This window comes from Stigmatopora argus, chromosome 15 (genome assembly GCF_051989625.1).
Source record: "Stigmatopora argus isolate UIUO_Sarg chromosome 15, RoL_Sarg_1.0, whole genome shotgun sequence".
Classification (NCBI taxonomy): Eukaryota; Metazoa; Chordata; class Actinopteri; order Syngnathiformes; family Syngnathidae; genus Stigmatopora; species Stigmatopora argus.
This window is the reverse complement of record NC_135401.1, coordinates 7,447,163-7,459,356: the sequence shown is the minus strand read 5'-3', so window position 1 is coordinate 7,459,356 and position 12,194 is coordinate 7,447,163. Positions and strand designations below refer to the sequence as shown.

Below are 12,194 nucleotides of genomic sequence, written 5' to 3'. Positions count from 1 at the left end.
ACAACTTTAAAACAGAAATATAATAGCAAACTGAACTGAGCATTTTGCACACTATACTTGTATATAAAGGTACATTGTCAAAACAACTAGCAAATGATATGTGATATGAAATGAGAAAATAAAAATAGGTAGTTGAAGAAAACATTTCAAAATCCACTTGCTAATAGCATTTTTATGTAATCAATTCAAGAATAAAACCACAAAAAAATGGACTAAAATCTTGATGGGAAGCACAAGGAAATGATCTCCTATCACATGGACATAAATATATCCCTCTTGTCCACTTTGAAATCCAAACACGGTCCATGCGCGCCCAGAAATTGAAGTTGACCCAAAATATGACACGGAATCAAGGGAATTGAACATAATCTCGTGTTTAACACGGTGTGAAGGTGGTGTGGTGGCAGGGTGGTGGGCTGTGTGAGCTCGGTGTATCGGTGGGCTCCCATTGAGAGCCATGACAACACGGAACAAGCTGGGATTTATCCTGCCAACGTCAATCAGGACAACAAATGCGGCGACATCTTCCTTCTTTGTAACACCCTCAGCCGCCCCGCCGGCCCCCCTTCCCGCCTAGGACGACCACCCAGGAGGACTTGGGTGGCCGGGTCCGCGTGCGCTCACGTGCACACGCCCGTATCGATAGAAACGTGAAGCGAAATAGATGACCCCCGGCGTGTATTTCAACCAAAATATTTAGTGCGGGTGTGCTAACTTTTTTCTCCCAGGGTTTTAGCTCAAGCGGACATTTTGTTCTTGTAACGACAAAACCATATTTTACAATCAAAAAAATACTGAAGGGGCTTTTCTGTCATTCTATTATGTATACTAAAAGAGTATAGAGACTCCATCTAATGCTATGTGCGGGTACAAAAGAATCATTTTCAAGGAAGGATATCCACTGTTTGCTACAAAAGAGGACGCTATGCTAATGTTGCTTAGCCCTTTTCAAGTAGCACTCAGAAAACTATTGCCCGGGAAGTCTATGTCTAATGCTTGATCCATTAAAGAAAAACAGTTTATCTACCACAGGAATATTTATTTACTATTTTTATATTTATTTGTTTACTTTATTTTGATTTAAAGAAGGAGGATGGCCACTGTGCGCTACAACAAAGTTACTGCGCTATGGCTATCTTAGCCATGAAAATAAATAGTATGGCAGGTTGTTTTAAGAGGAATTTTTTACCATTTCAAGCTTGAAAGGGAATGTAAAGTGCATTTTTTTTATCTGTGTAAATGTGTTAAGGTAGTTTTTTTGTTTAAAGTTTCAGACTGCCTCTGACAACAGGAGTGGGTCTTATGGTGTCTTGCGCCCCCGAGTGACAGACCATTGCATATGAGTTAAGGGGACACAACTCTGTACATGTGTAACGCCTCTATGTAAAAATCCCAAATTAAGATAGAAACCTTAGTTTTATAGTCAGCTGTGGCGCATGTATGGATATTTTGCCTACATTTTGTGACACTTGGGCAGTGTAGTTTAATATCAGGTGTGATCCATAGTCTAGAAAGTTCGGTATTTGAAGGGAGACGGGGGTGACTATAAGTGACCTCAACTAATAGGAACAACTGTTTTTCTGAAAATGCAAATAACGTACCATTATATACTAGTGTATCATGATAAAATGCCAACCGTTAAAAGGACAAAATTTATCACATCAAATCAAAATTCATCACAAATTGGTTAAAATTTACACACACCCTAAATCTACAAGATCCAAGAGGGAAATTTATCACATCACAATGTCACATGTATAACATTTCAACATCTAAATTAAGCCATCATGTGAACTTCACGTTCATCAAAAGCCACCAATCGGAGCTTGTATTTGAGATTGTGATACTTGTATTCACTGCTGTTTACCCAGACCACTTCATTGGAGAGTGTCAACACACACTAGTGGACTAGCATGCACGGCCATTTTGGCTCCACAATAAACCTCTTCATCTATTGAGGGTAAGAGGGACTCTCCTCGGTGCACAACGCCAACAACTATTTGCTCTCGTCTGGGAGGACTCGCAATGAATGATCAAGTTTCAGTGACACCGATGGCGATAGACGTCCAATCCATTGGGATGGAGGGCTGGCTGTGATCCAAACAGATTGGACGTCTAACAGCATCAAGGGCTACCATTGAGTAAAATAATACCATTTAATGGTCTCATAACAAGCACACTGAGTTATTGCTTTAAATGTGCAGCATTGCTGTCCTCTACAGGCCAGAGACTATCACATCATACCAACTTTCTTACCTAGTACTTGGGTCGGCCAGCAGGAGGCGTTAAATCCTTTCAGTGGATCCGGTACCTAGAAAAAACGCATATGAGACAGATATCAGCTGACGTCATTGTTAGTTTATTCATAACACTAGCGGACAACTAGGAGGGTTGTAATAACTTTATCACTGTGTCATATTTTTACACCCCAAAACAGGCGATAACTCTTTGCAAGTGTCAATCGAAAGATCAATATTTTTAAAGTCATTTGGAGGGATTATTTTCTGTCGTTTTTGGGAGATTGAATAAAAAGATATTTAAAAAATTAATCACCTCTATCGTTTTTGGGAGATTGAATAATTTAAAAAAAAAATTAATCACCTCTACTACAGAAAATCAAATATTGCGAAGGAATAAATGAAATCATTGCAAAAAGATCTCAGGAGATCAAATGAGTACTGACTAGAATATTTTCCCAAATACAAATAAACCAATCAAAATGTAAAGAAAAAACAGGAAGAAAAATAAAGCACACAACTCTAGAGATCAACCTTAAAATCACAAATTTAAAAAATATTTTGAAAATACCCTCACATAATCAAATGAATGAATGCATAAACAAAAACATAATAATTCGATGAGTTTGAATGATGTTGAGACAGGAAAAACTAATTTTCGTCTAATATTATCAGCACAATCCAGCAATCGTTGCAACTTCAAAGACTACCATGCCATTCATTTGAATCTTTAAAGAACAAGCAATTCATCAAAACTGTAATAAATATAAATATTAAACTATTTTTACTTTACACACGCTCCTGTTTAAACACAATAAATTTAAAAGAAACGTTTTGACCATTTGAAATGCTTGAAGGGAAAATCATTTTAACAGCAATTATCTCGTATCCAATGTTATTTGACCTTCACTCATTGGCTCTCATTGACCACTATAGACTTTTTCACAAACTTCTCGCCTCTCAGAAAAAAATGAAAAGAACGTCTATCACCGTCTCCACGACTGAAACATGATCATTCTCAGCTAGTCCTCCCAGTTCAAATGACGAGAACGACTTTGACGTATATCGCAAGCCCCCATATCACTTGCTCATCCATCCATTTAAGTCCAAGGCGTGTGACGGCCGTGCAATAGGCGGAAAATCGGAGGTGCTGGAACGGCAACAAGCAACTGCGTGCGATCGTAGTGCAAAAAGAACCGCTGCAATTTGACCTCAGGAAATTATTTTTGCAACTAATGGGCATGTTGTTAATTGGTACTCTAAGTTTACATCGTTTTTACTTTGTATTTTAGCGAGACTCTTACTATATCTTGCAAATAATGTTAAGTATTTATTTTGCATAAAACACACGAGCTCCCCCATTGCCTCGTTTTGTTGCACATAAAACTAAGGGCACTGCAAAGAAATTATTAAAACTAAAATACATTGAAAATATCTATAAAGATTAAAGGTAAAAACGTAGATCAATAATAATGAAACTAAAAATAACATTTTAAAAGCAATCAAGCCAGGTGTTTCTTTAAAAAAAATTGTTTTTACATTTCACATATTTGTATTTTTCGGTCATTTTGACAATATAAATGCTCAATATTGTTTTAACACAAAACACCTGAAAACGGAGTTCACAAAGTATAAAACCGTTAAAGTTCATGACAAAATATGCCTGTGATTACATCCAAATACAATGTAATCAATGTGAATCCCAATGGGTATTAAATAAAGTTGCCATGTTTTAGGTGCAAATCAACATGTTAGAATTCTCTATGCAATAATAATAATAAAAACAAACGGGTCATTGTTTTCATTCAAAATATGCACGGTTTAGAAGTATTAGTGGTTTAAAATTATTATCATATCTTGTTACGGATACTTTACAGATACCAAATTTAAGCAAAGACTAGATAAGCACATTTTATTGTCAACTTCGCATATTCTTGCTTTTCGCTACATGCACGGCGATGCGCACGTTTGACAAAAATGACAGATAACCCCCGAGATCAAGAAGCCACGCACATGGGTGCCAAATTCGTGCATCCTTTTATTTTTTAATTAAAAGAATAGAAGTTACATTTTATGAAAATGTCAAAATCCTCAGTGAACGCCCAAAATAATGCACCACATTTTTAATTTCACCACAAGTATTGCAGGATTGCTTTGCCTAAATTCACTCGCACCACTTGCGTGAATATGGACTTTTGAAGTGGGTCTTCTTTTGCTTGTGTTGGGGGGTCTACACCCACGCAGAGGGTCTGTGACCACTAGTGTACTATCTATCTCAATAACAAACACATTGGCAGTGACATGCAGTCAGAATGATGGTTGAGGATGGTCATGGGAGGAGGGGGGGTGGTCAAGTGTCATGTCAAACTAGTCCTCCAATAGCCGTGCGTCTTCAAGGCCGTCAGCCAATCTGAGGTTGAGGGTGCGAGCTCAGTCCCACCCCTCGACGAGAGCTTGGAGGCTCCGGATGAGGAAAAAGCTCCAGCGAGAGAGGCGTCTTGGGCAAACGCAGCCGAGCTTCGCGTCCGAACGCCCGTCGCGTGCCACAGCCTCACCGCCTCGATCGTCTCCTCCCGGTGGTCGTTGGGTGGGTGGGTGCCGCAGCGGATTGTAGGGTGGTTGGTGGCGGTGGTGGTGGGCGGGGGTTGGTTTTTGGCCTCGTTTTGGACACGCTGGACGCGGGGAAGGAGCCGCGCAGAGCCACAGGCAGCAGGGCGGAGACGGGCCCGCAGACGCAAGCGGACGCCGCCGTGTTTCTGCTTTGCGGCTTCAACGTCATGGGTGAGCCCACCAAAGTTTGCTTTGGCCGAATATTGCGCATTTTCTAGCATCGTGTAGAAAAATGATGGGAGAGGTGAACGTGTTTCTCTTGAGAGTAAAATCCTTGGCGTCCGTAAATGTGTCATGATGGATTCAATGTAATGACCGTTTAAAAAAATACTATATTAATATAATGCTACTAAATAAAGAATACAACTCGGTTGTGGTTCAAGTTTTATGTGATTACGATTCATAAAGTGGTCATCTTTCTTACTTTTGGGCTATTGGACATTTTCTAATCAAGTTTCAGCATGATTTATGATTATTAGATAAATATATTTTGCACTCAAGTGCACACTCAAAACCCGTATTTTGTGTTTAATAAGTCAAACAAATGTGAGAAAGTCTCAACATGCTCCATTGCAATCACAAATCCATGCAAAATCTACACATAAATTAAAACAAATACGACGTTTGCATCTAAGGCATACATTTCTATCTTGGTTGCAAAATGATTACACTAGTGCACTTAAATCTCAGCATTGCCCTATTAAAAATGAATCAAATACATTTTGTACCTGCATCCGTTTTTTTAAATTAAGATCAAGTGTCAGCATTGAGCCTAATATTGGAGTTCACTTGAATCAGCATTATATAAAACACATTTCAGATTTAGATACAATGCGGATTTATCTTTTCTCCCCTCTACAAACATGTCTCAGCCTGATGTGTAAGGCGGCTTGGATCATATTGCAACAACTGTCAACATTACTGCAAAACCATATTTAAATAGTTTGCTACACAGGGAGTCACGTATACATACCAAGTCGTCCATTCATTCATTTGGCGAACTCAGATAAATCATTCCTGAATTTGGATTAATCACAGTGGAGCTTTTGTAAATGTTCCCATTAAAACAAAAACGTGTAATATTTACAATTAATATCACTCGAGCCTGCTGCATTGTACACAAACCATTGACAAATGCCATAATTTTCTTTCCTGAATTTGTTTGAGTGTCAGCATAAAAAAATGAAAATTGAGGCGTACAACTAATTAAAGTTGACTGCAGCAAACATGCATTCTGGACGTATTTATTCGTAGCATTGCGTTTGCTATGGTTTCAGCATAAAGTGGAGATAAAACAACAATTCTTTTCCATAAGCACCAATGCTGACGGGACCGAAAACAATCCAACGTATTTCTAAACTTGTCCATTGGGAGCACTTGACTCCTAGCACGATATTGCGTTGCAGCCTGATGCCAAAGGTTCAAGTGAACCCAGGTGATGTGGAGTTGCCGAGCTCAACTTTCAATGCAAGATAAACGCACGTCCAAGACATATTTGTCAACGCATGTCAGATTCACATCTAGTGTACCTGGATCGAGGAGCGTTTAAACATAGCCTGCCTCTAACTAACTAACTAAGCAACTAACTAACTAACGGCTGCCCTTCTCCTTGACTCCCAGAACCAGCCTTCGGCGAGGTGAACCAGCTGGGCGGCGTGTTCGTGAACGGCCGACCGCTGCCGAACGCCATCCGGCTACGCATCGTGGAGCTGGCGCAGCTGGGCATCCGCCCGTGCGACATCAGCCGCCAGCTCCGCGTCTCGCACGGCTGCGTGAGCAAGATCCTGGCTCGCTACAACGAGACCGGCTCCATCCTGCCCGGCGCCATCGGCGGCAGCAAGCCCCGCGTGACCACGCCCACGGTGGTCAAGCACATACGGACGTACAAGCAGCGGGACCCGGGCATTTTCGCCTGGGAAATCCGCGACCGGCTTCTCGCCGACGGCGTGTGCGACAAGTTCAACCTGCCATCCGTCAGCTCCATCAGCCGCATCCTGCGCAACAAGATCGGCAACCTGGCCCAGGCCGGGCCCTACGAGGCCGGCAAGCAGCCGCCGCCGCACGCGCACGCGCACCCGGGGCCGCCGCCCGCCTCCGCCGCGCTTCCCTACAACCACTTGTACTCGTACTCGAGCTCCAAGGTGGCCACGCCGCCGGGCGTGCCGGGGCTCCCCGGACACATGGCCATGCACCGGATATGGCCCTCGTCGCATTCGGTCACGGATATTCTGGGGATCCGCTCCATTACCGAGCAACAAAGTAAGGCAGCTGCTATGCTATGCTAAGCTATGCTATGCTACGTGTGTGTTTTCTCGCCACCGGGGTGCTGAAATTGAAAGTGGGACTAGCATTTTTTAGAAGGTTATTATTTGTGTAAAAGTGCCAAAATTATTTTTTTATGGGAAGATTAAAAAACGAGGGGATGTAAATCCATATTAATATTCCGCGTCAATAAGAGTTTTTTTGCACGCTCTGGGAAGGGTGGGGGTCTTGTAAAGGATGCCGTAAAAAGGAGTGTTGTCCGGCCGCTGACAGGCTGCCTTTCTCGGCTTCGTACGGAGTTGAACCCCGGGGGAGCCCCATGGAGTAATTCGTCATGGGCAAACGACGAAACGTGTGCGTTTTCTTGTTTTTTTCAGGATTACTTCAAACTTAATTTTACAGTGAGAGAAAGGGTTGGAATTTCAAAAGAAAGAAAATATTGAATCCTCGTTGACTGAAATCTTATATTCAGAAAGTTTGAGAAGGTCATAAAAATAAGCTTTCAATGATACATTTTTTTTAATCTTCCGCATACATATTGTAATAAACCTTATTTTTTCCAATTACGCAAAGAAAATAAAAATGGAACTGTCAGGTGCAAATCAAAATTCAGCATACGAAATTGTGTAAACAAACTATATTCGTCCTTGGAAAGCTGTCAAACTAATTTCTAATTTCTATTTTTTGACTGATCTAACGGACAAGTCACTATTCAACTGAACATTTTTTAAAGACGGAGATATTGCATTTCATCTTAATACCCATTGGCCATCTACATGAACTATAGGGAGCATTAAAATCGAGCAAATACTTATTTTAATTTGTAAAGCTTTAGCTTTAATTGACATGACACACAGATATACGCAAATTTGTAAAGGGAAGTGCTTAAAAGACGTTTTAAATCTTCCTCTGTATTGTCAGCAGACATTGTATAGAAACTTCCTCCATACGAATTGGCACAATTGTACAATTTTATCAGCGTGAGATTACGTCATCTGCCCGTTTATCAAATCATTTCTATCAAATGGATATAGATGCGCAATATTTCCTCACATTGGAGTTAAATCTTCATTAACGTTTTGGTTATTGGGGGGACGCTTTTAACGAGCATTAACACACTAAAGAATAAAATGTTAAAATGAAAATTAATCGTTTCAAATGGGACCCAAAACGGATCAAGAAAAAAGCATAAACATGGCTTTAAAATTACCAAAAATATATTGAAAATGTGACTATGCATGTAGTTACATTAAATGAGACTGAAATATCATAAAAAATGTTGGGGGGACATGGATTTCTATTAAAACTTGCTGAAATTGTAAAAATAAAAAAACTATTCATATCAAATATACATCCATTGACCAAACTTGTCAATTAAAATGTGGTCAATTGAATGCAATTAATGAATATATGTAGGGCATGATTTGCTATTTTAATGCCTAAGAATGACTGAAACTAAATGGTACAGTGACCACAAAAAAATTGAAATGTGCATTATAATATATGAATCGACCCCCAAAGAGTTTAAAAATTAATATATGAAAATGTGTATGAAGTTGGCAAAGAATATTTTCTACATTGAATAGCCAAACAAGACTAGATTAAATGTTGTTTGTACTTTATTATAAAATTCTATTGGCTGACGTGCAACTTGATTTTCCTCAAATATTTGAAAACATAATTCATAATTCAGACACAATGTAGCCACTGGCGCTAATACTCAACATATCATTTGTCACAGCCACTTTAAATCAAATAGTAGAGTGTCAGTAAAGCGTTTGTGGAGGTAGGTGCATTCAATAAATAAATGATGCTGGGCATGTTTGGGACCACCCACCCCACCCCTACAACACACAGTGGGCCTCCTGCTCTCATCTCAACAAGTTTGCTCCTGCCTCGATGCCACACAACTCTTTCCTTCTTGATCATATTCCATACACCTTTTCAAAGCTAGTCACTCCTAATGACGAGAATAGACGTCGAATTCATTTTGACATTTTCATTGTAAGACCTGAACAAATAATGTACACCTGCATCCTGATATTGAGATGCAACAAGAAGTCCGTTTAAGAGCAATTTCTACGATTAACAATTTTTATATGAGCAAATACGGTCAACAAATATGGCATGCTCTTTCTTGTGCTATTAACCATTCTAGTCAAGTCACAAATCACCAAAACATTTAAGGGAAACACTGTTGAATTAGCATCATTTGGGAATATTTAGCAACTAGATTTTAGACAGGGTGTGAACGTTTTCAAACCACATGATGAAAATCTTATTTTCCTTTAGAATTATAAATGTGTTGACTTATCGTTAAAAGTTCCACAACATTAAAGATGAATAAACTATACACAATGCATTTTAGTTTAAAAAATAAAATAAATTGAAGCAAAAAAGACTGAACTACCTTAAAATATTGCAAAAGCCTAACAAGTGACATCAATTGCATTGCATCCCATGAGAAAACAATGGAAAATGTTTGAATTAAATATATATATATATATATATATATATATATATATATATATATATATATATATATATATATATATATATATATATATAAGCTTGTTTGTTCTAAACGTATGGTTTTGAAAAAAATGGACTTAGCTGAAAAGCAGATTCAAAAAAGTTTCAATACTTGTCACAATAGTTTAAATTCCAACTACAAATTTCCTCTATAGTAAGTCAACACTTTCTCGGCAATCTATGCACTGTTCAAACACTTAAAATAAACTTCATTTAAAATAAGATTGGTAACATCATTTCTCACTGATCATTGTGGTATGGGGGAAATACTTTTTGCGCAGTGTTGCTTTAGTGTAGAACAATAACGCCAGCATCATAATTGTAACTGAACAGTTATTTTAGTTTTTCTATTGCTGAGTCAGTACTTATCAATGCTTCTAATTTTACATGAGTATTGCTTAACAAAGGACAGCTTATGAACAGAATGAATAATATCGTCCACGTTTGATGTTCTACACAAATCAAAATCAAAAATAAATCTAATAAAAATAGATTTAAAAAAGATGAAACATTTTCAATCATATATTGCCAGCACCTGAGCCGAGATCCAAAATGGCGCCCTATCGGATCGAAAGACAGGAAATACAGCCCAACTTGACATTTAGATTACCCTAAAACCTGCGTTTTATATTCCGTGATTTATGCTTCATGGCGAAATATGAGGAGCAGCCTATCGATATACTCGCTGTGACGATCGATCAAGATAATAGTAACAATAAAAATCGACATATTGTTCAGACTATTCTCATTACACGCGTGCAAGTGTTTTCTTGATTGCGACCAAACCAGACAGGAGTTGAATCGGGATGTTCCAGCATAATAAGCATCTTCCAAACATTAACATTTACGTAGGTACAGTGAGAACAGTATGCAAACGCCCGTTTAGGAATGAAAGCAAAATTACCTTACCTTGTAGTGTCGCCGTTTTGTGTCCGGTAGAGCGTTTTGTGGGCTTTAACGGAGCCGTGTTGATGGGTTTGTTCTTTCCTTTTCCGTTCAGACGCCGAGTGGCTTGCCCACAGCGAGCAGTTGTGTCATAGCACGCAGCACCCCGGCCTCTCGGCGGCCCACCACCCGAGCGTCAGCCTTCACGGGGTACAACGGCATCACGTCGGCCTCTGCGACCGCACACACATGGCCGCCGCCGCCGCCGCCGCTGCTGCGGCCGCTGCAGCCGGCCAGTGGCAACTGTGACGGCGGCCCATCGGACACTCCAGGTCGTGACTTCCGCGATGCCTTTTTTTTTTAAATGAAGGACTAAAGCGGGATCTTATTTTTGCTGCGATTTGAATTGACCATATGGACGCCATCAAGGCACGGCCTGGCGACAGGTGAAAAGAGCAATCATTCCACGCGCATGCGCAAAACTTCTTTTTGTCCGCCGAATGGAAGGGGAACCTGATGCATTCAGGGTGCTTCTAAATAATTGAATTTTTCTATGCCTGTATGCTTTTGTGTATTACGGCAGTGATTCCCAACCTTCTGATTCAAGGCACTTTTTAGCTAACTAATGACTTTGTTAATTGCCTGGGTTTCCTACCTTGTTGCAAATGTTTGAAAAGTAGATAAACTATTCTTGAACCCCTGACATCAACATTACATAATACATTGTCATTTCCTTTTGGAAGCAACTAATGGAAATTGGATTTCCCCATCACATTGGATGCAAACTTTGTTTTTCCCACTTCTTTAGGGTCAAAAAACAAAACAAAACGAAACTAACAAAAAAAATATACAACTAAGCACCCTCATTGCATTTCTTATTTATTAGATGAAAAGGTATGTTGAATGAAGTGCAATTACTTTACAATTGGCGTGTGTACGTATGTTTGTTGTTTCTGCTCTTTGCATCAGCTACAATTGACACGTGATGTTGCACAATGAAATTGAATGTATCTTATTAAATGGTTTGGCTGGTACTTTGGAATTTGGCTGTTACTCTGGAATTTGGCACTTCATTGTGAAGGGAAATGGCAAAATTAGAAAGCTGGAAACATAATGATTCCATAAACTTCTTTATACATGTTTTTAATCAGAGCCAAATTCTTATGAAGGTGGCTTTTGTTTCAAGATTATCATTCAAAAATAAGTACTTTGGTGCAAAAATGCTGCTTTGGTTTCTCCGAATAATTTGTGTTATTCCTATAGCTATATAGTTTTTTTTTTCTAAATTCGTTTGATATATTCATGAGCAGAATTTGTACAACCCCAATTCAAATGACGTTAAAACAGAATACGACGGTTATCGGATTATGTCCTATCTATATATTATTTTCTCCACTACAAATACATGATATTTCACATTCACACTGACAACCATAGAATTAGAGCAAGTATTCATTCATTTAGAATTTCATGGCTCCATCACCTTTCAAAAGAGCCAGAATAAGGTCATGATTACCAGTTATATTGCTCTGTTATCATATTGTATGGTCCATACGGCATCCATACACGCACTCATGCAACCCCACGTCATGACAGACGCTGACTTTTGCACTGCGCGCTGTTGACAAGATGGGTTGTCTTTGTCCTCTAGTCCAAATGCCAGTTTTC

The 12,194-nt window shown here is 39.3% G+C and overlaps 1 protein-coding gene and 1 long non-coding RNA gene across 2 annotated transcripts in view; one reads left to right on the top strand and one right to left on the bottom strand.

Moving 5' to 3' along the window:
• The window catches only part of LOC144090003 (uncharacterized), a 30,937-nt gene extending 19,934 nt beyond the window's left edge, over positions 1-11,003 (bottom strand). The window contains exons 1-2 of the long non-coding RNA XR_013305253.1: positions 10,551-11,003; positions 2,257-2,311 (exon numbers count right to left, since the gene is read on the bottom strand). This is a non-coding gene — a long non-coding RNA (uncharacterized LOC144090003). The remainder of the gene's footprint in view (positions 1-2,256; positions 2,312-10,550) is intronic.
• On the top strand, positions 4,736-11,217 carry pax9 (paired box 9). The gene is made up of 3 exons (XM_077621283.1): positions 4,736-5,018; positions 6,468-7,106; positions 10,642-11,217. The coding sequence occupies exons 1-3, from the start codon at positions 5,015-5,017 to the stop codon at positions 10,833-10,835; spliced, it is 837 nt and encodes a 278-aa protein (XP_077477409.1). The 5' UTR covers positions 4,736-5,014; the 3' UTR covers positions 10,836-11,217.
• The last annotated feature ends 977 nt before the right edge of the window (positions 11,218-12,194 follow it).

What these genes read in the sequence shown, in the direction of transcription:
- pax9 (XM_077621283.1), top strand. An exon ending in CTCCATTACCGAGCAACAAA is followed by an intron (nt 7,107 to 10,641) that starts GTAAGGCAGCTG and finishes TTTTCCGTTCAG; the next exon opens with ACGCCGAGTGGCTTGCCCAC.